The 26,728-nt window shown below is 48.2% G+C and overlaps 1 protein-coding gene across 7 annotated transcripts in view; it reads left to right on the top strand.

The window, feature by feature from the left end:
* The first annotated feature begins 949 nt into the window (after positions 1-949).
* The window catches only part of LRP2BP (LRP2 binding protein), a 38,993-nt gene continuing 13,214 nt past the window's right edge, over positions 950-26,728 (top strand). Inside the window, exons 1-4 of one of the 7 annotated variants that reach the window (XM_069744327.1) lie at positions 950-1,112; positions 3,400-3,559; positions 4,422-4,531; positions 14,238-14,351. In XM_069744327.1, coding sequence (XP_069600428.1) covers positions 1,083-1,112; positions 3,400-3,559; positions 4,422-4,531; positions 14,238-14,351 — 414 coding nt within the window. In that variant the 5' untranslated portion in view covers positions 950-1,082. Of the gene's footprint in view, positions 1,113-2,134; positions 2,367-3,394; positions 3,560-4,421; positions 4,532-14,237; positions 14,352-26,728 lie in introns of those variants that run through there. The other 6 variants (XM_069744326.1, XM_069744323.1, XM_069744324.1 and 3 more) reach the window with 6 other exon arrangements.

Genomic DNA, 26,728 nt, shown 5'->3' with positions numbered 1-26,728 from the left:
CCCCTGGTGACGGCAGAGCTCCCCCTGGTGACTGCAGAGCTCCCCCTGGTGACTGCAGAGCTCCTCCTGGTGACTGCAGAGCTCCCCCTGGTGACGGCAGAGCTCCTCCTGGTGACGGCAGAGCTCCTCCTGGTGACGGCAGAGCTTCCCCTGGTGACTGCAGAGCTCCCCCTGGTGACGGCAGAGCTCCTCCTGGTGACGGCAGAGCTCCCCCTGGTGACGGCAGAGCTCCCCCTGGTGACTGCAGAGCTCCCCCTGGTGACGGCAGAGCTTCCCCTGGTGACTGCAGAGCTCCCCCTGGTGACGGCAGAGCTCCTCCTGGTGACGGCAGAGCTCCTCCTGGTGACGGCAGAGTTCCCCCTGGTGACGGCAGAGCTCCCCCTGGTGACGGCAGAGCTCCCCCTGGTGACTGCAGAGCTCCCCCTGGTGACGGCAGAGCTCCTCCTGGTGACGGCAGAGCTCCCCCTGGTGACGGCAGAGCTCCCCCTGGTGACTGCAGAGCTCCCCCTGGTGACGGCAGAGCTTCCCCTGGTGACTGCAGAGCTCCCCCTGGTGACGGCAGAGCTCCTCCTGGTGACGGCAGAGCTCCCCCTGGTGACTGCAGAGCTCCCCCTGGTGACTGCAGAGTTCCCCCTGGTGACGGCAGAGCTTCCCCTGGTGACTGCAGAGCTCCCCCTGGTGACGGCAGAGCTCCCCCTGGTGACGGCAGAGCTTCCCCTGGTGACGGCAGAGCTTCCCCTGGTGACGGCAGAGCTTCCCCTGGTGACGGCAGAGCTTCCCCTGGTGACGGCAGAGCTCCCCCTGGTGACGGCAGAGTTCCCCCTGGTGACGGCAGAGCTCCCCCTATTGTTGGCAGTGCCCCCCTCGGTGTTAGTGCTCCTCCCATCATGTTAAGCGTGCTGGTTGTCACCACGAGGCTGAGTTGTCTCACCGGCACCACCACAGTTGAGAGAGAATACCGATATAACCCGTAGAGCGCTCGGACTCGGAGAACAGCGGAAGCCCGCCCCTCACTGGGCACGTGATGCCTCCTATATATAATACTGCCAGGCTACAGTTACCAGGGTGACCAAACTTAGGCCATGCGCTGTTCGCTGCCTGTACACCCGCGGGTGAGTGTGTGACCTGTATGACGGGAGCTGTGTGCGGAGAAGTAAGGTGTGCACTACCGCCCAGGACGGGAGAGGGGACTACAAATGTCAGCAAGTGATGCATACAGTTTCGAGTCCCCCTAAAAATGACAGGGAGCAGAGAATACCAGGGGCAGAGTATGGGAGAGCAGCGCCTAGCCTCCAGGAGGGGCGGAGACAGGCCGGAGGGGCGGGGCACAGACAGGAGGGGCGGGGACGCATGGGGGGGGGGGAGACAGGACGCATGGAGGGTGGGACAGGACGCATGGGGGGTGGGACAGGACGCATGGGGGGACAGGACGCATGGGGGGGGGGACAGGACGCATGGGGGGGGGACAGGACGCATGGGGGGGGGACAGGACGCATGGGGGGGGGGACAGGACGCATGGGGGGGGGGGGACAGGACGCATGGGGGGGTGGGACAGGACGCATGGGGGGACCGGACGCATGGGGGTGGGGACCGGACGCATGGGGGGACCGGACGCATGGGGGGGGGGACCGGACGCATGGGGGGGGGGGACCGGACGCATGGGGGGGGGGGGACCGGACGCATGGGGAGGGGGGAGCGGACGCATGGGGGGGAGGGACCGGACGCATGGGGGGGGGACCGGACGCATGGGGGGGGGGACCGGACGCATGGGGGGGGGACCGGACGCATGGGGGGGGTGGGACCGGACACATGGGGGGTGGGACCGGACGCATAAGGGGGGTGGGGACCGGACGCATGGGGGGGTGGGGACCGGACGCATGGGGAGGGGGGACCGGATGCATAGGGGGGGGGACCGGACGCATAGGGGGCGGGACCGGATGCATAGGGGTGGGGGGGCCGGACGCATAGGGGGTGTGGGGACCAGACGCATGGGGAGGGGGGACCAGACGCATAGGGGACGCGACCGGACGCATGGGGGACGGACGCATGGAGGGGAACCAGACGCATGGGGGGGGGGGGGGGACCGGACGCATGGGGGGGTGTAGGGGGACAGTGCCACACGGCTCCTCTACTGTGGTCGGGGCCTTTTCCCTCTCGGTCCCGTGTGTGGCTGCTGCACAGATTGCAGCGGTGGTGGTCCGCCTCTGCTCCCCCATGTTTGTGGGCGCAGACCCCCCGATCTGGTCGCGCTGATGCCCGGTTCCTACACACGCACTCGTTGCTTTTTTTCTGGCTGTTTGCAGAATCCGTTATAACCCGCTGACGTGTCCCCGTAGTGCGGCCGCCGTTCACATGAGGCGGTAATGGTAAGAACGGCACTGGACAAAAATGGCTGAAAACAAGATTCCGTGCACTTATTATAAACTGGCTATTTTTTTCTCGTCCTGAAAAAGCCCTGAAAGCCGCATGTGACCGCGTCCCGTCACCGCCGTGGGTTTTACAAGTTTCATTGGGCGGCCTCCTGTTATTCGCTTGTTGCTTGTTTTCTGCTCATACTTCTTTCTTATTCCGTTAGAGAATTCTATAGAAAAAGGCCTAAAAACCCCTCATCCTAAGCATCAATAGTAAGACCCCCGCAGTTTGTGCCGTGTGCTGAATGCGGTCCTGAGTGACGCCCCCTGTATGACCCCACGTCTGATGCACATCAGGGACCTTATTGCCTCTGACCTTGGGAAATTGCACATTTTATTGCAGATTATCAGACTTTCTGAATCACCAGATGCCGGGTTACGGGGTTAGGCTACTTTCACACTAGCGTCGTGTGACGTACGTCACAATTTGTTATTGTGGAGAAAAACGCATCCTGCAAATGTGCATCCTGCGACGGCCCGTACCGACGGACTAGTAGTAGCCTTAGAGGAGCTCTGCTCTATTTCTGATTAGTAGTCAGATTAGGACATTTCCATTTCCTACCTTTATTACATTGATGCTGTGCGTACATTAGATTATTACAGATCCATGATGCATCTGTCATTTTTCATGCCGCGTTTCATGACGCTGTGTCTTTTGCTGTTAGTTTCCATACATCGCGGCAGAAAAGCGTTACCCAAACCACTGTGTGTGAATGCAGCCTGACAGGTGAGAATGGCGCTACCTCGCTACAGTGCTCCTGAGCGCCCCCTAGTGGTGACCGGAGACCGCCAGCATTTCATCAGATCTATCATCTGTGCAGCTCACAGATCACAACCCCTATAAGTCAGGGCAGAATGAGGGTGAACCGCCTGGTGATGTGCAGTGGATGTGGTGATCCTCCTCCTCCTCGTTGTGTCTTTATCTTCATTTGGATGTGCAGTATATAATGTTCTGATTAGTAAACCTATTGAATTACTTTCAGCACAGTTCTGCGCTTACTATGAAGTCACTGTAGACGGCACCACTTGGGTACAACACACAGTCACCAGAATGGAGAAACTCACCTCGGAGCCTCTGCCAACCAGCAAAGAAAGTGGCATCTTGTACCACGTCAGCCGGATGCCCGACTTTCCTCAGAATATACAAGGTGAGACCGGTGATGGATTTTCAGCTCCGCCATACGTTATGTACCCCGGAGGTCGTCACTAAGAGGTTTCATTGTGTTGGGGTCAGATGGGCGCACTTCATGGTCTGGATACAGACCCCATCGCCTGGACTGAGCTCATAGACCGGTATGTGAGACCACCATGGTCTGTATATGGACCATGTAATACGCCAGCAGATATGAGGAATTAAGTGGGGGGCATAGCCAGGAACCGCCCTAGTTTCTCCCCAGCTCTGCTCATTTTGGTGGGGAAGAGTCAAAGTAGCATAAAAAAATTTCAAAAGTCACACATTTTTGCACAACTCCCCACTGAGCAGAAAAAAAAGTTCCCTTTGTGTGCACATACCCTTAAATGGCGCAGTGACGATTATCCACCCGGTGCTGACGCATTTCCAGCATATTATCTGACAGCAGGCATTTCTGCCTATTACCAGCACTCTCGCAGCCTGGACAGTCCGGTTTTGGAGTGTCCCCTTCCTGCCTATGTTCGTGGGATTAGCCTGCAGGAACCCCCCGCAATCGGGAACAGCCAGAACACAGACATTTCTCCTGTAAATGGCCTGTAATTTAATGTGAGGGTCTCTATGTGTAGTGGCTCTCCCATCTGTGGTGACGAAAGCTGGTAGACGCACATCCTCAAGCTTGTAAGTGCTGCCAATGGAGCCCCCCGCTGTATATCTGTTTCATCGCAGGTGAACACTTCTATATACGTCTATGCTATGTGTAATAATGAGAAAACAAAACTACAGAATTAGCAGTTACCTATTATCTGTAGATTGCCCCCCTCACCTCTGGTTATAGGGGCCGTGCCCCATGTATCAGAACATGCATCTTCCCTTTACAGGCCGTGGTCGCGCTGGCCTACTAGACACTGCTGAACACTACCTAAGAGACAGGATTCAAAACGGAGATAAACCGGCCCGCTTCCTTCTGGGACAACTTTGCTTTGAGGAGGTAACAAGATCTCCCCACGTTCCTTCTGACTCTCACAGCATTTTCTAACATTCTTGTGTATATAAAATAAGCAAAAAACAAAAACATAACTTTTAATACATGTTTCCTTCTAAAAACAATGGATAATTCAAAACAAGCAAACCAACTGTGATAAAGTGCAAAACTGCTCAGAGTTACCAGTGCTCCATAATAAATGGTTTCATCTCCCCAAATCTGTAGTCTCTTTCTGCTGGTTCCAGGTATGCAGGAACACATATAACGATTGTACGAATCAGGGAAAAGGGAAGGGTGTTTCTAATATACCCCGGTCGTGCCCCTGTAGTGCTCCTGCCCTTACAAGAACGGTCCCCAAGTAAGGCTACTAAATTGTACCCATCAAACCAAGTAGGATCTCCCTACACGTTTCCTCCCCCGTTTACATCATTTCCGGTCTCCACTCATACGCCGGCATACAAATATCACATACCTCCCGGTAATCATCATCACTTCCGATCTGTGAACCGCATCGTGGAACGCAGGTTCACTGCAAGTGACGCGTGCGCATGTCATATAAACTATGCACTCACCTCCGGTCCGTGGACCGCATGATGCAGCGCAGATCCACCAGAGGAGATGTTAAATGCGCCGCTACCCACTTTCTATTATTGAGCCGCAAAACGTACAGTACAGACCAAAAGTTTGGACACACCTTCTCATTTAAAGATTTTTCTGTATTTTCATGACTATGAAAATTGTACATTCACACTGATGGCATCAAAACTATGAATTAACGCATGTGGAATTACATATTTCACAAAAAAGTGTGAAACAACTGAAATTATGTCTTATATTCTAGGTTCATCAAAGTAGCCACCTTTTGCTTTGATGACTGCTTTGCACACTCTTGGCATTCTCTTGATGAGCTTCAAGAGGTAGTCACTGGGAATGGTTTTCACTTCACAGGTGTGCCCTGTCAGGTTTAATAAGTGGGATTTCTTGCCTTATAAATGGGGTTGGGACCATCAGTTGTGTTGTGCAGAAGTCTGGTGGATACACAGCTGATAGTCCTACTGAATAGACCGTTGGAATTTGTATTATGGCAAGAAAAAAGCAGATAAGTAAAGAAAAACGAGTGGCCATCATTACTTTAAGAAATGAAGGTCAGTCAGTCCGAAAAATTGGGAAAACTTTGAAATTGTCCTAAAGTGCAGTGGCAAAAACCATCAAGCGCTACAAAGAAACTGGCTCACATGAGGACCGCCGCAGGAAAGGAAGACCAAGAGTCACCTCTGCTTCTGAGGATAAGTTTATCCAAGTCACCAGCCTCAGAAATCGCAGGTTAACAGCAGCTCAGATTAGAAACCAGGTCAATGCCCCACAGAGTTCTAGCAGCAGACACATCTCTACAACAACTGTTAAGAGGAGACTTTGTGCAGCAGGCCTTCATGGTAAAATAGCTGCTAGGAAACCACTGCTAAGGACAGGCAACAAGCAGAAGAGACTTGTTTGGGCTAAAGAACACAAGGAATGGACATTAAACCAGTGGAAATCTGTGCTTTGGTCTGATGAGTCCAAATTTGAGATCTTTGGTTCCAACCACCATGTCTTTGTGCGACACAGAAAAGGTGAACGGATGGACTCTACATGCCTGGTTCCCACCGTGAAGCATGGAGGAGGAGGTGTGATGGTGTGGGGGTGCTTTGCTGGTGACACTGTTGGGGATTTATTCAAAATTGAAGGCATACTGAACCAGCATGGCTACCACAGCATCTTGCAGCGGCATGCTATTCCATCCGGTTTGCGTTTAGTTGGACCATCATTTATTTTTCAACAGGACAATGACCCCAAACACACCTCCAGGCAGTGTAAGGGCTATTTGACCAAGAAGGAGAGTGATGGGGTGCTACGCCAGAAGACCTGGCCTCCACAGTCACCAGACCTGAACCCAATCGAGATGGTTTGAGGTGAGCTGGACCGCAGAGCGAAGGCAAAAGGGCCAACAAGTGCTAAGCATCTCTGGGAACTCCTTCAAGATTGTTGGAAGACCATTTCCGGTGACTACCTCTTGAAGCTCATCAAGAGAATGCCAAGAGTGTGCAAAGCAGTCATCAAAGCAAAAGGTGGCTACTTTGAAGAACCTAGAATATAAGACATAATTTCAGTTGTTTCACACTTTTTTGTTAAGTATATAATTCCACATGTGTTAATTTATAGTTTTGATGCCTTCAGTGTGAATTTACAATTTTCATAGTCATGAAAATACAGAAAAATTTCTCTTTAAATGAGAAGGTGTGTCCAAACTTTTGGTCTGTACTGTATGTCTATCAATATCAGCCCAGAAGCAAATACTGCGGGGCAATTAAAATGAAACCAGAAGCACATGTTTATTAATGTTAAGCTTAAAACAAGATCCTATTCCCCAACTCAGATGTTTACTAATATTATTCTTTGATAAGGATATTTGTAAATCTCCAAATTCACGTGGGCGACAAAGGGGAAGGAGTAGGGGTTATTTAAGGGGAGACAGTTTTCATTCAACAACTAGACCAGGTTTTTTGGACCGAACTTTACCCCTTGCGGAATCGGAACCCCTTCAACAGGGACTAGAATTACAGGCAGTTAACCTTTCGGACAGAGTTATTAGTAACTCTGAAATGGCAGTTCTTAGCAAGGGCTTATCATTTACACCAACGACAGATTTCTTTCCTAGTGATGAGCGAATATACTCGTTACTCGAGATTTCCCAAGCACACTCGGGGGTCCTCAGAGTATTTGTAAGTGCTCGGAGATTTAGTTTTCCTCACCTCAGCTGAATCATTTACATCTCTTAGCCAGCATAAGTACATGTGGGGATTCTCTAGCAACCAGGCAACCTCCACAAGTACTTATGCTGGCTAACAGATGTAAATCATTCATCTGCGGCGATGAAAACTAAATCTCTGAGCACTAAAAAAAATACTCGGGAGGACACCCGAGCGTGCTCGAGAAATCTCAAGTAACGAGAATATTCGCTCATCACTATTCTCTATATTTGATAGTATCAAGGATATCAATTTATTTATTAGAAAATTGAGGTGGCACAAATTTTTTTTTTAAACAACAAAATAGGAAGGCATGTGCACACCTCGATATTTCACCAGCGTTATTTCAAGATTTACAACTTTTAGCCAATTTGGACTAGCCGTTCCCTTCATCTATAGGGCATGGTCCTTTTTTGTCATTAAAAAATCCTAGTACCAAGATGCCGCCATCAGGTGGGGATGTTTCGGCCATAGATGTGTTTCTTAATTTGACAACTGATGAAATCAGACAGAAGGGGAAGACACACAAGATATAATTTGTCCAGTGATCAAATAAACGCACTCCGTGATTTGGAGACAGATACATCTATAATTGTCAAACCCTCTGACAAAAGGAGGTAACATAGTAATAATGAGTGTTGATAAATACAGAAATATGTGTCTCTCCTTTCTAGATGATCGAACTACATTTGCACGAGTAACTAAAAACCCAATTGATGAATCAAAAGCTGAGGTTAAAACTATCCTTGATAGGGCCAAGATGGAGGATTTAATCAGTGAGGCAGAATACTCTTACCTCCTCTCAAAGCATCTGGCCACGGCGACCTTTTATGCACTACCCAAGGTACACAAGGGTCTTACCCCTTTGAAAGGGAGGTCCATTGTGTCAGGAATTGGGAGCATTAGCCACAATGTAGGTACTTACCTCGATGAAATCCTTAGACCATTTGTGAGCTCGCCTCCTTCTTACATTAGAGACACAATGCACCTCCTCAGTAAATTAGAGAACATTGGTATTGAACCAGAAGTACACCTGGCTGGTATTGATGTAGAAGCACTCTATTCATCAGTTCCACACAATCATGGTGTTGAGCGCGTTAAACATTTTTGGCAACTAGGGGGTGTCAATTTATCCCCCTACAATGAGTTGGTGGTAACCCTCCTCGACTTCGTGTTACATAACAATTTTTTCACTTTTGATGGTAAGGTCCTCCACCAGCTCATGGGCACCGCTATGAGTAATCCATGTGCACCAAGCTATGTCAATCTGTTCCTGGGCTGGTGGGAGGACACCATCGTTTTCTCGGACAAATACAGAGACTTCATTAGCTGCATTGACCTTTGGGTCAGATTCATAGATGATATTTTTGTTTTGTGGCGTGGTACTATGGACAAGTTTCAGAGGTTTAATGATTTGTTGAACAAAAATGATATTGGCCTTAGATTTACCTCTGAGATAGACAATAACGCGCTTCCTTTTCTTGATGTTTTGATCACTAGGTCGGGGAGGGGGATACTCTTGATACTACTATCTATCGAAAACCCACTTCCACCAACTCATTGTAGAGATAGGAGAGTCATCACCCTTATTCCTTGAAAAAGGGGATACCCAAGGGTCAGTCAGTATCTTAGGCTGAAACAAAATTGTTCAGATGCAAAGGACTTTAAAATTAAAGCGGATGATCTACGCCATAGATTTCTTACTAGAGGTTACCCTGACCGGATGCTGAGGGAGGCATTCAGGTATGCAAACCAAACAAAGAGAGAGGAGCTGATGGTACCACATGAAAGGACCAGTAATGTGGATAAACGAGCACGAATGATTTGCACCTTTGACAACGGGGCCCCGATGGTAAGGGAGATCATTCAGAAGTGTTGGGGTTTACTCCGCAGGGATGAAAACATTAAAGGGAACCTGTCACCCCCAAAATTGACGATGAGCCAAGCCCACCAGCATCAGGGGCTTATCTATAGCATTCTGGAATTCTGTAGATAAGCCCCCGATGTATCCTGAAAGATGAAAAAAAGAGTTTAGATTATACTCGCCCAGGGGCGGTCCCGCTGCGGTCCGGACCGATGGCCGTTGGGGTCCGGTCTGGGGCCTCCCATCTTCTTATGATGACGTCCTCTTCTTGTCTTCACGCTGCGGCTCCGGGGCAGGCGTACTTTGTCTGTCCTGTTGAGGGCAGAGCAAAGTACTGCAGTGCACAGGCGCCGGGCCTCTCTGACCTTTCCCGGCGCCTGCGCACTTCAGTACTTTGCTCTGCCCTCGACATGGCAGACAAAGTACGCCTGCCCCGGAGCATGAAGACAAGAAGAGGACGTTATCGTATGAAGATAGGAGGCCCCGGACTGGACCGTGACGCCCATCGGATCGAACTGCCCACCCAGGTGAGTATAATCTAACCTCTTTTTCTTATCTTTCAGGATACATCGGGGGGGCTTATCTACAGCATTACAGAATGCTGTAAAGAAGCCCCTGATGCTGGTGGGCTTAGCTCATCGTCGATTTTGTGGGGTGACAGGTTCCCTTTAAGGAGTTTGTGAGGGAAAAACCACAAAACATAGAAGGAGCAAGACAATAGGTGATCATCTGGTGCATAGTAATTTTTTTTCCCCTGTGGCAAACAATACATGGTTGCCCGCTAAAACAAAAGGATGCAACAGATGCGGGGACTGTGTTGCCTGTCAATTTATCTTAAAGGGAACCTGTCACCCCCAAAATCGATGGTGAGGTAAGCTCACTGTCATCAGGGGCTTATCTACAGCATTCTGTAACGCTGAGCGCACAGTGTATATGACATGCGCACGCTTCTCTTCCGGTGAACCTGCGTTCCATGATGCGGTTCACAGATCAGAAGTGATGATGATTACCAGGAGGTATCTGATATTTATCTTCCGGCATACAACTGGAGACCGGAAATGATGTAAGACGCTCAGCAATTCAAGGGGAAATAAGAAACTATTTAAGGAGGGTATTTTAATGGGAACTTTATCTTACCAGGCTTCATAAAAAAACATCCAAACCTAAACTGGCAGGACTGGACATGTGAGCTACCTGCCAATGCAGGAGCTTTTGAAGTCCCACATTTCTTCTATTTCTCTTCCCTGATAAATCCCCCAAACGGGGGAGGAAACGTGTAGGGAGATCCTACTTGGTTTGGTGGGTACAATTTAGTAGCCTTACTTGGGGACCGTCCTTGTAAGGGCAGGAGCACTACAGGGGCACGACCGGGGTATATTAGATTCCCTGATTCGTACAATCGTTATATGTGTTCCTGTAACCAGCAGAAAGAGACTACAGATTTGGCGAGATGAAACCATTTATTATGGAGCACTGGTAACTCTGAGCAGTTTTGCACTTTATCACAGTCGGTTTGCTTGTTTTGAATTATCCATTGTTTTTAGAAGGAAACATGTATTAAAAGTTATGTTTTAGTTTATAACTGTGTCTCCTGGCTAGTTTGGATCTTTGTTTAAAGAGGACATTTAGGTGTGCCAACTAGACTATGCCTTTTTGCTGATTCTCGTATATAAAATAATTGCGCAGGATTCCAGACGAAACGGGTTTTACACATAAAGACGGAAAATCACTGGATTTTTTTTTTTAAATTAAACTATGCTACTGCTTCAATTGACACTGCTCCCCTGGTTCTGGAAGAGTTTTTTCTTCTGTGCCCCATGTTATGCTTCCTGGTAAGAAATGGCACCCAGTATGTAAATTTTCACTTCAACTAACTGGGCATATACAGTATCAGAGAACTTATCTGTGGCTGTTTTTTTTTTTTCCTGTGAGGTTGGTTAATCAAAATATGTCCACCTGATTAAAGGGGGAAAAAGCAAACCCTGACAGAGAAGTTTCCAGCAGCGGCTCAGTGTGTTCTCCAGACACAAGATTGGTTTCATGTGAACATGCAAAGAACTCTGAATTTAAATTGTACGCCCACAGAGAACATCATGACTGCAGCCTGGCTCAGTGTGTTTTGTCCACAATTGCTGCCTCCCTTCCTGTTTTTGGAGCATTAGATCCTAGGAGAGCAGCAGCGGTGGAGAGCAGGAGTGGTGGAGCAGAGGAGAGGAGCAGGAGTGGTGGAGCAGAGGAGAGCAGCTGCGGTGTAGCACAGGAGAGCAGCAGCGGTGTAGCACAGGAGAGCAGAAGCGGTGTAGCACAGGAGAGCAGCAGCGGAGTAGCACAGGAGAGCAGCAGCGGTGTAGCACAGGAGAGCAGCAGCGGTGTAGCACAGGAGAGCAGCAGCGGTGTAGCACAGGAGAGCAGCAGCGGTGTAGCACAGGAGAGCAGCAGCGGTGTAGCACAAGAGAGCAGCAGCGGTGTAGCACAGGAGAGCAGCAGCGGTGTAGCACAAGAGAGCAGCAGCGGTGTAGCACAGGAGAGCAGCAGCGGTGTAGCACAGGAGAGCAGCAGCGGTGTAGCACAGGAGAGCAGCAGCGGTGTAGCACAGGAGAGCAGCAGCGGTGTAGCACAGGAGAGCAGCAGCGGTGTAGCACAGGAGAGCAGCAGCGGTGTAGCACAGGAGAGCAGCAGCGGAGTAGCACAGGAGAGCAGCAGCGGTGTAGCACAGGAGAGCAGGAGCGGTGTAGCACAGGAGAGCAGGAGCGGTGTAGCACAGGAGAGCAGCAGCGGTGTAGCACAGGAGAGCAGCAGCGGTGTAGCACAGGAGAGCAGCAGCGGTGTAGCACAGGAGAGCAGCAGCGGTGTAGCACAGGAGAGCAGCAGCGGTGTAGCACAGGAGAGCAGCAGCGGTGTAGCACAGGAGAGCAGCAGCGGTGTAGCACAGGAGAGCAGCAGCGGTGTAGCACAGGAGAGCAGCAGCGGTGTAGCACAGGAGAGCAGCAGCGGAGTAGCACAGGAGAGCAGCAGCGGAGTAGCACAGGAGAGCAGCAGCGGAGTAGCACAGGAGAGCAGCAGCGGAGTAGCACAGGAGAGCAGGAGCGGTGTAGCACAGGAGAGCAGCAGCGGTGTAGCACAGGAGAGCAGGAGAGCAGCAGCGGTGTAGCACAGGAGAGCAGCAGCGGTGTAGCACAGGAGAGCAGCAGAGCAGCAGCGGTGTAGCACAGGAGAGCAGCAGCGGTGTAGCACAGGAGAGCAGCAGCGGTGTAGCACAGGAGAGCAGCAGCGGTGTAGCACAGGAGAGCAGCAGCGGTGTAGCACAGGAGAGCAGCAGCGGTGTAGCACAGGAGAGCAGCAGCGGTGTAGCACAGGAGAGCAGCAGCGGTGTAGCACAGGAGAGCAGCAGCGGTGTAGCACAGGAGAGCAGCAGCGGTGGAGTACAGTAGGGCAGCAGCGGTGGAATGCTGGAGCACAGGAGAGCAACAGCAGTAGAGCAGCAGCGGTGTAGCACAGGAGAGCAGCAGCGGTGTAGCACAGGAGAGCAGCAGCGGTGTAGCACAGGAGAGCAGCAGAGCAGCAGCGGTGTAGCACAGGAGAGCAGCAGAGCAGCAGCGGTGTAGCACAGGAGAGCAGCAGCGGTGTAGCACAGGAGAGCAGCAGCGGTGTAGCACAGGAGAGCAGCAGCGGTGTAGCACAGGAGAGCAGCAGCGGTGTAGCACAGGAGAGCAGCAGCGGTGTAGCACAGGAGAGCAGCAGCGGTGTAGCACAGGAGAGCAGCAGCGGTGGAGTACAGTAGGGCAGCAGCGGTGGAATGCTGGAGCACAGGAGAGCAACAGCAGTAGAGCAGCAGCGGTGTAGCACAGGAGAGCAGCAGCGGTGTAGCACAGGAGAGCAGCAGCGGTGTAGCACAGGAGAGCAGCAGCGGTGTAGCACAGGAGAGCAGCAGCGGTGTAGCACAGGAGAGCAGCAGCGGTGTAGCACAGGAGAGCAGCAGCGGTGTAGCACAGGAGAGCAGCAGCGGTGTAGCACAGGAGAGCAGCAGCGGTGGAGCACAGTAGGGCAGCAGCGGTGGAATGCTGGAGCACAGGAGAGCAACAGCAGTAGAGCAGCAGCGGTAGTGCTGTAGAATAGCAGTGGTGAAGCACGGCAGCATACGAGAGTAGCAATGGTGGAGCCCAATCGAGCAGCAGTGCAGTATCGGAGCGCAGCAGCGGTAAAGTGCAGGAGAGCATCAATTGTGGAGTGCTTGCGCACAGGGGAGCAGCAGTGGTGATGAGGTGGAGAATAGGAGAAAAACACAGTGCATTGCCTATAACACAGTTGAGTCCGGCACTCCATCAGCAGAAAGGAACACAGACTGTGGAGTCAGGCTGCAGCTGTGATCTTGTCTGTGGGTGTACTATTTAAATTCATGTTAAATTATATTCTGGAGCATCTTTTCCTTAACGCCACATTTTGTTCATCTGTTTCTCCTCCTGGTAACATCTTATTTTTTTCATACATTTCCCTTTTGTGCTTTCCTGTGCACACTGACATAACCACAGATCTCAGAGAAGCTGCTCCATAGGGTAGTTACTGAAATGAATGTGGTAAGGTAACTTTATGGCCGATTCATCAAGTAATTCTGCCAGTTTTCTGAAGTCTTAACTGATTTAAGTGTCACAAAATTTTGCATCAGTTGCATCATACGCCTGACGTACGTTTCCGGCGGGGACGTGTGGCAGCTGAAAGATGTTCCAAATTCATTATGATGTGGGTGTCTAGTAATGAATTTGGGGCAGCGGACCCCAGCGCACATTTTATCAAGACTTGCATAGAACACACAGGTTTTTGATATGTTGGTGTTTTTGTTTTTTCACCTTTTCAGCTTTTAATAAACATTTTTTTAAGGGCTTGTTGGGCCGCTGTAATATCTTCCATATTGTTCTGTCTTTTGTTTTCCTCTTTTTTCTGAAAACTGCAGGTAGAAGCTGTGTTGGTGCCTTCTTTGAATAGTTGTTAATGTCGTACATTAGGCCTAACCCTTGTAGGCACAGCAGGGATGTGATGACTCGGCTGCTCATTGTGTATTTTCCAGGGATGGTATGAACATGCATTATTGCACTTTGAAAAAGTCAAAGACGAGGATTATCAGGCTTTATACCAAGCTGGAGTGATGTATTACGACGGTCTGGGAACCACAGAAGATGAAGTACGTGTTGTCTCCTACGTATTTTATTTCTCAGTATAAATGATTGCAGTTTCCTGATGGCATTACACACAACGCTGGCAGGTTGGCACAAACTGATTGGTGCAGAAAAGCCAGAGGTCGTATTGAGGGGAGCTGCTAAAGCTCTGCGCGGTATCCACATTTTCTGAGACTTTCATCTGGTCTGAATGATTATTTTGTTATCTACTACTTTGATAAATTTAGACTGTCTAGTCCAAGGGTGAGCAATTCATTTTTCTAAGAAGCCACATTTCTCATGCACCCAGCTCTCCAGCCTGCTCTCCTGCTGTCTGTCTATGAAGTGCACATAGTACATCACCCAACTTTCCACGTAGACTTTCCTCTGCTCCTAGCATTCACATGGTATGCCTTTCAGCTAACCCCAGCTTACCCCAGTGTTATTTATGACCTTGTTTACTCTGGCTTGATTGTATGCATCTGGTCCACCCTTAATTCTCTGACCAAGATGAGCAGAGACCACTCCTCTCTGCTTCACACCTGAACGCACTTAGTTGTACATATATTGCATAGTACAAGTCTGCAATGACTTTAGTCTGCAGTGTGATTCCTATGAATGTGTCCTAGAAGTTTGAAGATTAATTTAGAATTACAACCAGAATTGAACCAGAAGGGAACTGAAGGGAACTGGACATAGTCACTGTAAACAATGTTTCTGTTTGTTGTCACTTTCACCCCTATAATTCTTCACTTTCTGCAAACTCCCCTGATCCCTACTCCTAGTAAAGAACTGTTCATCTCTTCTTCAATCCTCCCCATCCATCTCTCCTCCTCAAAACTATTCCTTAACATACAATCCTCTGTCTCCAAACACAGACAGCCCCCTCATGCCATCTCCTGCTCCCACCTGCTAACACTTTCTCTGCTCCTTCTCACTGCTGGTGATATCTCTCCAAATCCTGGTCCTCCTCACCACATCCCCACAGTCAATTCTACCTCCCATCCACGCTCTATCACAAATTTCCGTAACCTCTCTAACCTTATACCCATTCGCCCAGCCCCCACTTCCCCAGTCCCACTAACAGGAGCTCTGTGGAACAGACAGCCCTGGCACACCAGCCTGACCAAAGAACTGAGGCGAGCTTCCAGGGCTGCAGAGCGGAGATGGAAAAGATCCCACTCCAACGAGCACTTTATCGCATTCAAACAGTCCCTCACTACTTTCAAGACCACACTCGCCACAGCTAAACAAACCTATTTCTCATCTCTCATATCCTCCCTGTCTCACAACCCTAAACAGTTATTCAACACCTTCAATTCTCTCCTCCATCCCTCAGCACCTCTTCCCTCCCCACTCAACTTCGCTGAAGACTTTGCCTCATTTTTCAAGCAGAAGTTTGAGAACATCAGAGACAGTTTGAGTCGACAACCCCCAGAGCCCTTTCTCCCAACTACCCAGCCCTCCACCTCCAAAACCAACTTCTCCACTATTACAGAAGATCGACTCTCCACTCTACTCTCAAGATCACATCCACCACTTCCTTTGTTTGAGTGCAGATTGCACATTTTCTGTTAGTACAATAAACCTCATTTCAAGGCAGAAACATTACTGTGTCCAACAGTTATTAGATACAGTGGGGCAAAAAAGTATTTAGTCAGTCAGCAATAGTGCAAGTTCCACTACTTAAAAAGATGAGAGGCGTCTGTAATTTACATCATAGGTAGACCTCAACTATGGGAGACAAACTGAGAAAAAAAAATCCAGAAAATCACATTGTCTGTTTTTTTAACATTTTATTTGCATATTATGGTGGAAAATAAGTATTTGGTCAGAAACAAACAATCAAGATTTCTGGCTCTCACAGACCTGTAACTTCTTCTTTAAGAGTCTCCTCTTTCCTCCACTCATTACGTGTAGTAATGGCACCTGTTTAAACTTGTTATCAGTATAAAAAGACACCTGTGCACACCCTCAAACAGTCTGACTCCAAACTCCACTATGGTGAAGACCAAAGAGCTGTCAAAGGACACCAGAAACAAAATTGTGCACCTGCACCAGGCTGGGAAGACTGAGTATGCAATAGCCAACCAGCTTGGAGTGAAGAAATCAACAGTGGGAGCAATAATTAGAAAATGGAAGACTTACAAGACCACTGATAATCTCCCTCGATCTGGGGCTCCACGCAAAATCCCACCCCGTGGGGTCAGAATGATCACAAGAACGGTGAGCAAAAATCCCAGAACCACGCGGGGGGACCTAGTGAATGAACTGCAGAGAGCTGGGACCAATGTAACAAGGCCTACCATAAGTAACACACTACGCCACCATGGACTCAGATCCTGCAGTGCCAGACGTGTCCCACTGCTTAAGCCAGTACATGTCCGAGCCCGTCTGAAGTTTGCTAGAGAGCATTTGGATGATCCAGAGGAGTTTTGGGAGAATGTCCTATGGTCTGATGAAACCAAACTGGAACTGTTTGGTAGAAACACAACTTGTCGTGTTTGGAGGAAAAAGAATACTGAGTTGCATCCATCAAACACCATACCTACTGTAAAGCATGGTGGTGGAAACATCATGCTTTGGGGCTGTTTCTCTGCAAAGGAGCCAGGACGATTGATCCGGGTACATGAAAGAATGAATGGGGCCATGTATCGTGAGATTTTGAGTGCAAACCTCCTTCCATCAGCAAGGGCATTGAAGATGAAACGTGGCTGGGTCTTTCAACATGACAATGATCCAAAGCACACCGCCAGGGCAACGAAGGAGTGGCTTCGTAAGAAGCATTTCAAGGTCCTGGAGTGGCCTAGCCAGTCTCCAGATCTCAACCCTATAGAAAACCTTTGGAGGGAGTTGAAAGTCCGTGTTGCCAAGCGAAAAGCCAAAAACATCACTGCTCTAGAGGAGATCTGCATGGAGGAATGGGCCAACATACCAACAACAGTGCGTGGCAACCTTGTGAAGACTTACAGAAAACGTTTGACCTCTGTCATTGCCAACAAAGGATATATTACAAAGTATTGAGATGAAATTTTGTTTCTGACCAAATACTTATTTTCCACCATAATATGCAAATAAAATGTTAAAAAAACAGACAATGTGATTTTCTGGATTTTTTTTTCTCAGTTTGTCTCCCATAGTTGAGGTCTACCTATGATGTAAATTACAGACGCCTCTCATCTTTTTAAGTGGTGGAACTTGCACTATTGCTGACTGACTAAATACTTTTTTGCCCCACTGTATATGAAACTGAAATAGCTGTTGCAAAAAAAACAATTTTTTATAAAACATTAAGCTTAAGATTAATAGGGGTGCCCAAACTTTTTCATATAACTGTATGGGTACACAGCCATAGCCTGGCATTATGGCATTTATGACTGTTATTAGGATGTTATATTTTTGCAGGTCTCCTTGAATGTATTTATATCCATCCAATTTATATATTGGTTAATGCAATTTGATTACTAAAAAATTGATAAAAATAAGTATTTTTTTGGAAATATACCGTATATACTCGAGTATAAGCCGAGACTTTCAGCCCAAATTTTTGGGCTGAAAGTGCCCCTCTCGGCTTATACTCGAGTCACGGTCGGCGGTGGGGTCGGTGGGTGAGGGGGAGAGAGGTCTGAGGCATACTTACCTGCAGTCCCACGGTCTTCGGTGCTGCAGCTCTTCCCCTGTTCAGTGGTCACGTGGGACCGCTCATTGGAGAAATGAATATGGACTCCACTCCCATAGGGGTGGAGCCGCATATTCAGTTCTCTAATGAGCGGTAACGGTGACCGCTGACAGAGGAAGAGGCTGTGGCACCCGGAGACCAGCTGTACGGGGAAAGGAGCGGGACGCCGGGAGCAGGTAAGTATTATATATTCACCTGTCCGCGTTCCACACGCCGGGCGCCGCTCCATCTTCCCGTCCTCTGGCTCTGACTGTTCAGGTCAGAGGGCGCGATGACGCATATAGTATGCGCGTCGCCCTCTGCCTGAACAGTCAGTGCGGAGAGACGGCGACGCTGAGACGGGACGCTGAGGGGCTGCAAGCAAGAGAGGTGAGTATGGTATTTTTTTTTTTTATTGCAGCAGCCGCAGCGTTATATATATACTGGTAGCACAGCTTTCTATTGCACATCTATGGGGCAATAATGAACGGTGCAGAGCACTATATGGCACAGTTTTATATGGCACATCTATGATGGGGCAATAATGAACGGTGCAGAGCACTATATGGCAGAGCTTTCTATTGCACATCTATGGGGCAATAATGAACGGTCCAGAGCACTATATGGCACAGCTTTATATGGAGCATCTATGGGGAAATTATGAACAGTATGGAGCATTATATATGGCACTGCTTTATATGGAGCATCTATGGGGCAATAATGAACGGTATGCAGCATTATATGTGTCACAGCTTTATATGGAGCATCTTATGGGGCAATAATGAACGGTATGGAGCATCTATTTTCATTTTTGAAATTCACCGGTAGCTGCTGCATTTCCTACCCTAGGCTTATACTCGAGTCAATACGTTTTCCCAGTTTTTTGTGGCAAAATTAGGGGGGGGGGGTCGGCTTATACTCGAGTATATACGGTAACCATTATTTTGAGTGGTATATAATTCTCTCTAGCAGGTGCCAAACCATCTAAATTTAACTTTCAGACCATTTGCTGTTATTTATTTTTTGTTATTATGATATTTTGTGGTCTCATGGGGCTATTTCCATCTATTGGGGATGTCTTTTGGCATTTAATGTTTTTGGTTTTTAAGCACAGTTGAATAAAGCATGTTATTGTTCACACTAATAGGCAGTCTCCATGCTAGCATGTTCTTTTGCTTTTTTTTTTTTTTTTTAACGGCGCCTGGGAATAGCGCTAACTCTACTGCTTTTCCCAGCTGCCAAAGCATTTAATTCTGGTATGTGTAATGATTATTAGGGTTGATGTCAGCTGCTATCAATCCCTGGTGTAAGTAATGGAGAGGTGTCTATCAGACATCCCCACTACTAGCCCAGACCTGGCGAAATCCAGCGATTCTGAAGAGCGCTGACGGTAGTAACATTACCGCTCTTCACAGTCGCCGAGCTCAGCGCAAGACCCGGAATATCTGAAGAGCGGTGACATTACTAATGTCACCGCTCTTCAGAGTCACCGGGTCTCGTGCTGCGCAGCGGAGCCAAAAGTGGCTGTAGGCAAAGTTTATTGAGCATCAGAATGAGGTTCCATAGCCTTTGGTCGTCTCATCCCTTCATTATCTACGAGATCCAGTTATGTAGGTAAAGTAGCAGCTTTTCTTGGTACTGCAACTAAAAGCAATAAATAGGACTGAGCTGTAATGCTGGATACAGCTGTGATTATATGTTATATAGTCGTGTTACCCTCCCCTCACTTCTTGTAACCTACAAGTGTACAAAGATATTATACCGTCACCATGTGACAAGTGGGCCTGTGTAACTTCAAATGCCAGGGCTGAATTTTAGTCCCAAGTCCGGCCCTGCCTGTAGGTTTGGATTTCTTTTTCTCTCAACAACAAAAACCTTCATGTAAAAACTGCATTTTGTGTTATCTTTGTGTAATATTTTAATTAGTTTCGTGATCGGTTACATTGAAGTGTGACAAACATGCAGAAGAATAGGAAATCAGTAAGGGGGTAAACACTTTTTCACACAACTGTAGCAGTGCTGAAGCACAATGTATAGCACAGGCGATCAGACGATCGCGGCTTCAGGTCTCCTAAGGGGACTACTAAATAGTGAAAAGTTTGCAAAAATATGAAAAAAATAAAACACCTTAAGTTTATATCACCCACCTTTTTTCAGATTGAAAATAAAAACATACACATATGTGTTATCGCTGCGTTCAGAAATGTCAAATCTATCAAGATATAAAAAGAAATAAACTGATTGGTAAACATCGTAATGAGAAAAAAAAATTTAAACTTGAGAATTACATTTTTTTGGTCGCCTCCACATTGCATTATCATCATATGTATCTCAAAATGGTATCAATAAAAATGTCAAAAAATAAGGCCTTACCGAGCCCCAGATCCTGAAAACTGGAAATTCTCCGGGTCCCAGAATATTGCGACAAATGAAAAACTTTTTTTCATACATATTTTGGAATTTTTTTTTACTACTTAAATAAAAAATGAACTATACACGTTTGGTATCTGCGTAAGTTACGACTACAATTTGGTGGCTTAAATAGGCTCTATGTTTGCAATGTCCTAAAGTTAGCAAGTTTTAGTAAATCAGCCTCATTGCAGGGGTGATGTACTATGGTATAGGGCGGATTAGCCGCCATCGTGTTAATGTGGGGTTACTCACCGCAGATGCAGGGGCTGATGCAGTGGTCCTTGTCCCCCCCAAGGGTCATGTCCTCGGCCGCCTCCCATGACTTCAGCGTGTGACTCACACATCTTGGGTTATTTTCGGAGCTCTGACTGTTTTATCAGCCAAGTATAAAGGTACCTTCACACATAACGATATCGTTAAAGATATCGTTGCTTTTTGTGACGTAGCAACGATATCGTTAACAAAATCGTTATGCGTGACAGCAACCAACGATCAGGCCCCTGCTGGGAGATCGTTGGTCGCTGGGGAAAGTCCAGGACTTTATTTCGTCGCTGAATCGGCGTGTGTGACGCCGATTCAGCGATGTCTTCACTGGTAACCAGGGTAAACATCGGGTTACTAAGTGCAGGGCCGCGCTTAGTAACCCGATGTTTACCCTGGTTACCATTGTAAAAGTTAAAAAAAAAAACACTACATACTTACATTCCTGTCACGTTCCTCAGCGTCAGCTTCCCTGCGTCCCCCAGTGTCAGAGTCGGCCGGCCGTAAAGCAGAGCACAGCGGTGACGTCACCGCTCTGCTTTCCGGCCGGCGCTTACACAGTGCAGGGAAGCTGAGGCCGGGGGACGCGACAGGAATGTAAGTATGTAGTGTTTTTTTTTTTTTACTTTTACAATGGTAACCAGGGTAAACATTGGGTTACTAAGCGCGGCCCTGCGCTTAGTATCCCGATGTTTACCCTGGTTACCAGAGGACTTCGCATAGTTGGTCGCTGGAGAGCTGTCTGTGTGACAGCTCTCCAGCGACCAAACAGCGATCGGCATCGTTGTCTAGATTGCTGCAGCGTCGCTTAATGTGACGGTACCTTAAGTCTCACTGCTTTGTGCTGTGAATCATTACTCAGGTTTTCTGCCTCTAGATCGTCTTCAGATCCCGAAAGTATTTTACCATTTCACTCGGTTTATATAGTGACTATTTAACACACGAGATGAATAAGCAAATCTTGTCTGAAAGATGAAAAATATTCTAATAAAATATTTAGCATTTATCATATTTCTGCATAAAGCCATCGATGATCCTGGTATATAAGTAGGTTTACATGGATTTGTGCATCTTATTGCCTCGTTCAGATTAGTGACTGGCACACAATGCAGCCAGAAGAGAATGGCGCAGATTTATCAATACGATGTAGTTCTTAGACATTTCAAACTTCACCTACAGTCTTCAATATGCCACATTTCTCACCTTGGCTCACGCTGCTTGATAAATCAGACTAACTTTGAGGCTATGTGCACGCACTGCAGATTTGTGTGCGGATTTTTCCGCACCGTTTTTGAAAAATCGTAAAAGGTAAAACGCAATGCTTATTCCCAGCGTTTTTTGTGCAGATTTCCCCTGCGTTTTACCACCTGCGGATTCATATACAGGAACAGATGTAAAACGCTGTGGAATCCGCTCAAAGAATTGACATGCTGCGGAAAATACAACGCAGCGTTCCCGCTTATTTTCCGTACCATGGGCACTGCGGATTTGGTTTTCCATAGGTTTACATGGTACTGTAAACCTGATGTAAAACTGCTGCAAATCCACAGCGGCCAATCCACAACGTGTGCACATACCCTAAGATAGTCACAAACAAAACCAAAGAAAAAAACAAAGAAAAAACAATATGTGCATATACCCTAATGAAAATAAATAAGTAAAAAAGCAAGTGCATTAAATAATTAACATAGGGTACTTAGTGAACACTGCTTTTGATTAAAATAAAGCATAAAGCTGTCCCACCGCGGCAAAGTGTACCCAATTGGAACAGTAACTAAACTCTCTAATGTTAAAACCTACCTTGTGTGAATAGTGGCAGAGAGTCACAGGATCCCAACCGGACACCCAGCTTTGGAGGAACTACAGTATATATGTACTGCCAGCTCAGTGAAAAGGAGGCCACACCCTATTTGTAAGGAATACAAAACTTTAAGATAGCTTAGTCTAACGTTACACCACCCATTATTTGGCACCGTTTGTGTCAAAAATGTGCGCCACAATTTTGGCTCATTGTATCCCATTCATGCCCCTTTTCTGATAAACCCCACCACCCATTTACGCAAAACCACATCCCCAGTTGGTCAAGTTATAAAAAGTGTCTAAAACACATTATAAATACGGTGAAAGTCAGGAAAATTGTTGTTTTTTTGGCACAAATTTCTGGTGCATTGACCCTAATAGATATGATGCTGCCTCCTATTCTACATGTCTAGCACTTTTTCCATCTTAATGCTGGAGTCATTGAGTAGTGAAGCAGTTTTGCAAATATTTGCTAGAAATCCGCCTCGCGGGAAGAAATCTGCATGTAAACCTTCATCATCAATCCTTGTCACGGTTGTCTTTATTAAAATGTGAATTTACATTGCAAATACAGTAAAACAGGGATTTTAGTGTACTCACCGTAAAATTCTTTTCTCTGAGCCACTCATTGGGGGACACAGGACCATGGGTGTATGCTGCTGACACTAAGTGAATACAAAAAAGTAAGCTCCTCCTCTGCAGTATACACCTACCACTGGCTCCAGCCGAACCAGTTCAGTGACAAAGCAGTAGGAAATAATAACCATCAAATACGGATACAACGTGTCAAACCAAAGAACAAACTAAGCCATCAGGCCAACAGGGTGGGTGCTGTGTCCCTCCATGAGTGGCTCAGAGAAAAGGATTTTGCAGTGAGTACACAAAAATCCCTGTTTCTCCTTTGCCTCATTGGGGGACACAGGACCATGGGACGACCTAAAGCAGTCCCTGGGTGGGAAAACGACATAACAGATCAAACCCCACTTACCAACTGACTAGCGGGGCGCTACTGTCGGTTGAAGACACAGTCTGCCCAGACTGCATCCTTGGTAGCCTGAGCGTGGATATTGAAGTGCTTTGAGGATGTGTGCAGACTGGACCATGTCGCAGCCTTGCAAACCTGTTCCGCTGACACCTGGTGCCAAACAGCCCAAAAAACGTCCACCGACCAAGTGGAGCGTGCCCTAATCCCTGCTGGGATAGGCTTACCTCCGACACGGTAGGATTCCTGAATAACTGAGCAAAACCACCTGGCTATAGTGGACTTCAAGGCGGTTAGGCCCTTGCTGTGACCCTCACGGAGTATGAATAAGGCGTCTGACTTACAGAAGGACGCCGTCCGCGATATGTACCTTCTGAGAGCCCTCACCCTATCTAGAGTGTGAAGAGCTCTCTCAATACGATGTACCGGCCAAAACGAGGGCAGAACAATGACCTTGTTGAGGTAAAAAGAAGAGACCACCTTGGGCATGAAGGCCGGAGACGGCTTGAGAACGACATTGTCCTGGTGGAAGATCAGGAAAGGGGCCTAACAGGACATGGCGGCTAGCTCCAAGATCTGATTGATTGACGTCACCGTAAGAAGAAAAGCAACTTTCCAAGAAAGGAAGGTCAACGGGACGTCCTGCAGCAGTACGAAAAGAAGCACCAGGTTAAGGTCCCCATGTGTCCAACGGTATTCTATAGGGGGGGTCCACATGAGAGACCCCCTGAATGAGAGACCTCACTTGCAGATTGGAAGAAATTCTGCGCTGAAATAAAACCAATAAATCTGAGAGCGGACCTTTTGAGGGAGCTAAGCTCCAGGCCTGACTCTAGGCCAGCTGGAGGAACTCCAAAATGGTAGGTATGGAGAAGACGAGGGGAGGACGTCTGGTCTCTGCACCCTGCGAAAAAGGCTTTCTAGGTGTGGTGATAGATGCACACTGACGAAGGCTTCCGGCGCTAATTATGATAGAAACCACCTTATGGGAGAACCCAGCCTAGGTTAGGACCCAGTATTCGACAACCAAGCCAGTAAACACAGGGCCCCTGAGCTCTGGTGACAAATCGGGCCCTGGAAGAGCAGATCTAGTCGATCTGGTAGTCGTCAGCATGGCCAACCTGGAGCGACTAGGATCAATGGAACCCAATCCGCTTTGATCTTCCTGATGACCATCAGAAGTAACGGAAGCGAGGGAAACACGTACGGAAGACGAAACTGATGCTATGGAAGAACAAGTGCATCTGCTCCAATGACTTCTGAATCCCGAGACAAAACTATGTACTCGGGTAATTGGCGTTTAATCTTGAAGTGATCAGATCCTCGGTCTGGGTCCCCCAGCAATGACCGATCTGCTGGAAGACCTCCGTATGAAGTGCCCACTCTCCCGAGGTGAGACCGTGACGGCTGAGGGAGTCTGCCGCCCAGTTTTCCATGCCCGGAATGTGGTCTGCTAAAATGACCGAGTGGTTCCTCTCGGCCCAGGGGTGGATGTGAACAACTTGCGCATTGCTTCCCTGCTGCGAGAGTCCCCTTGATGATTGATCTATGCCACAGCCGTGGCATTGTCCGATTGAATTTGGATGGGGCGACCCGCCAGGAGATGATGGAACAGTCATAGAGATAACCAGATCTCCCAAATCTCCTGGCGTTAAGTTAAGTTACCACCAGCCATTGGGTCGGGAGAAAGGATTTCCCCTGGAAATCGGATGGAATGAGGGGATGTACAACAAAGTATCCGGGCTCCCTGTTGAAGGGTTAAGATCTTGTCTGAAGGGAGAATCACCGACCCTTGGGAGGTGTCCAGAATAATCCCTAAAAAGGATATCCACTGAGCTGGAAGCGGGGAAGTCTTTATTAAATGTATCAACCAGCCCAGGCATGAAAGAGTATCCAAAGTGAAACTCACACATTTCGCGCAGGTTTGGCAGGACGGTCCTTAGATTAGAAGGTCGTCTAAGTATGGCAACACGACCATGCTCCTAGAATGCAGAATGGTGAACACTCGGAGCGGTGGTGAGACCGAAGGTCAAGGCTGTGAACTCAAAGTGTTCCTCGCGAACAGCGAAGAGCCGGAACTTCTGGTGAGAGGTAAAAATGGGGACAGATGTCGGTTGCTAACAACTCCCCCCTTCTTCATAGAGGCTATGAGAACAGAGGGACTCCATCCTGAAGAGACGAACCCTGCCAAAACTTGTCTAGACGTTTGAGGTCCAGAATGTGCCGCACTGACCTCTCCTTTTTTTGGGACCATGGACAGGTTCGAGTATCACCCTTGTAAACTTTTCTGTGACGAGAAGGGAAAAAAACCGCATCGGAGACCAGAAGACACCAGGTTCCAGAAGCCTTCGTCATGCATGTCGGAGAGCCAGACCAGATGAAACAAAGGCAGGTAACCGTCTACTTAGGTGGGAAGGCAGCGAGGTCCTCCTATGCAGTCTTCTGAATAAGTGCATAGCACTGTTGGAGTCCATGTATTCTGGGACCATACACACATAGTTTCGGGTGCCACAGTACACATCACCTTCCGCTCAAAAAAAGTCCCCAGTCCTCAGATATGGCCACCGAGACTTCCTGGTAGGGAAGTCTCACACTACGAGAAGCGCCAAGGGAGGGGGGGGGCGCCAGGTGACATGTGCATAGGGGGCGGAGTTTTCAACCTGCGGCCTAGCAGAGGCCAAAGCCGGGGACTGACTGAACGGACTGTCCGGAAGAACACTGTGCCCCAAACACTGTTGGACCTGACCTGCGCACTTATCCCATGATCCGGAAAGGCCCTTGGGATGATGTGCAGAGCCGGGCTGCACTGCCTGCAGGTCAGGTGCTGCAGAGGACGGCAGAGGTGTATCTAGGGTTTCTGGCACCCGGGGCAAGAATTCATTTTGCCCCCACCCCCCCCCCTCCCAGGACATATGCGATTTTCACACTTAGTCATGTACCGACGAGCTCCTCTCCCCAATACTCTCAATGATCAGTGAAAAACTGAGAGAAGCAGAAGAGAAGCTCGTTGTCACAGGACCACAAGTATGAAAGTCGCATATGAGTGAAGTGTTCATGTGACGACTACTGGAACCTGCAGAGCTGAATCCTGACATCGCAGGCTTCTGAATTCTCACAACGAATGCACTGCACACTTTTAGGATTCTCCCTTGCCTGTGGACAGTCATGTCAGCACAAGCATGCGATTTGTATACTTCTGAACACATTACGACTAGACGTGCCCGGCCTCGCTCAGTTCATTGAGTGAGGCTACACATGTCTAGTCAGCATGTGACCGCATGTATCTAAAT

This window comes from Ranitomeya imitator, chromosome 1 (genome assembly GCF_032444005.1).
Source record: "Ranitomeya imitator isolate aRanImi1 chromosome 1, aRanImi1.pri, whole genome shotgun sequence".
In the NCBI taxonomy this organism is placed as follows: Eukaryota; Metazoa; Chordata; class Amphibia; order Anura; family Dendrobatidae; genus Ranitomeya; species Ranitomeya imitator.
This window is presented reverse-complemented; position numbering and strand designations above follow the sequence as displayed.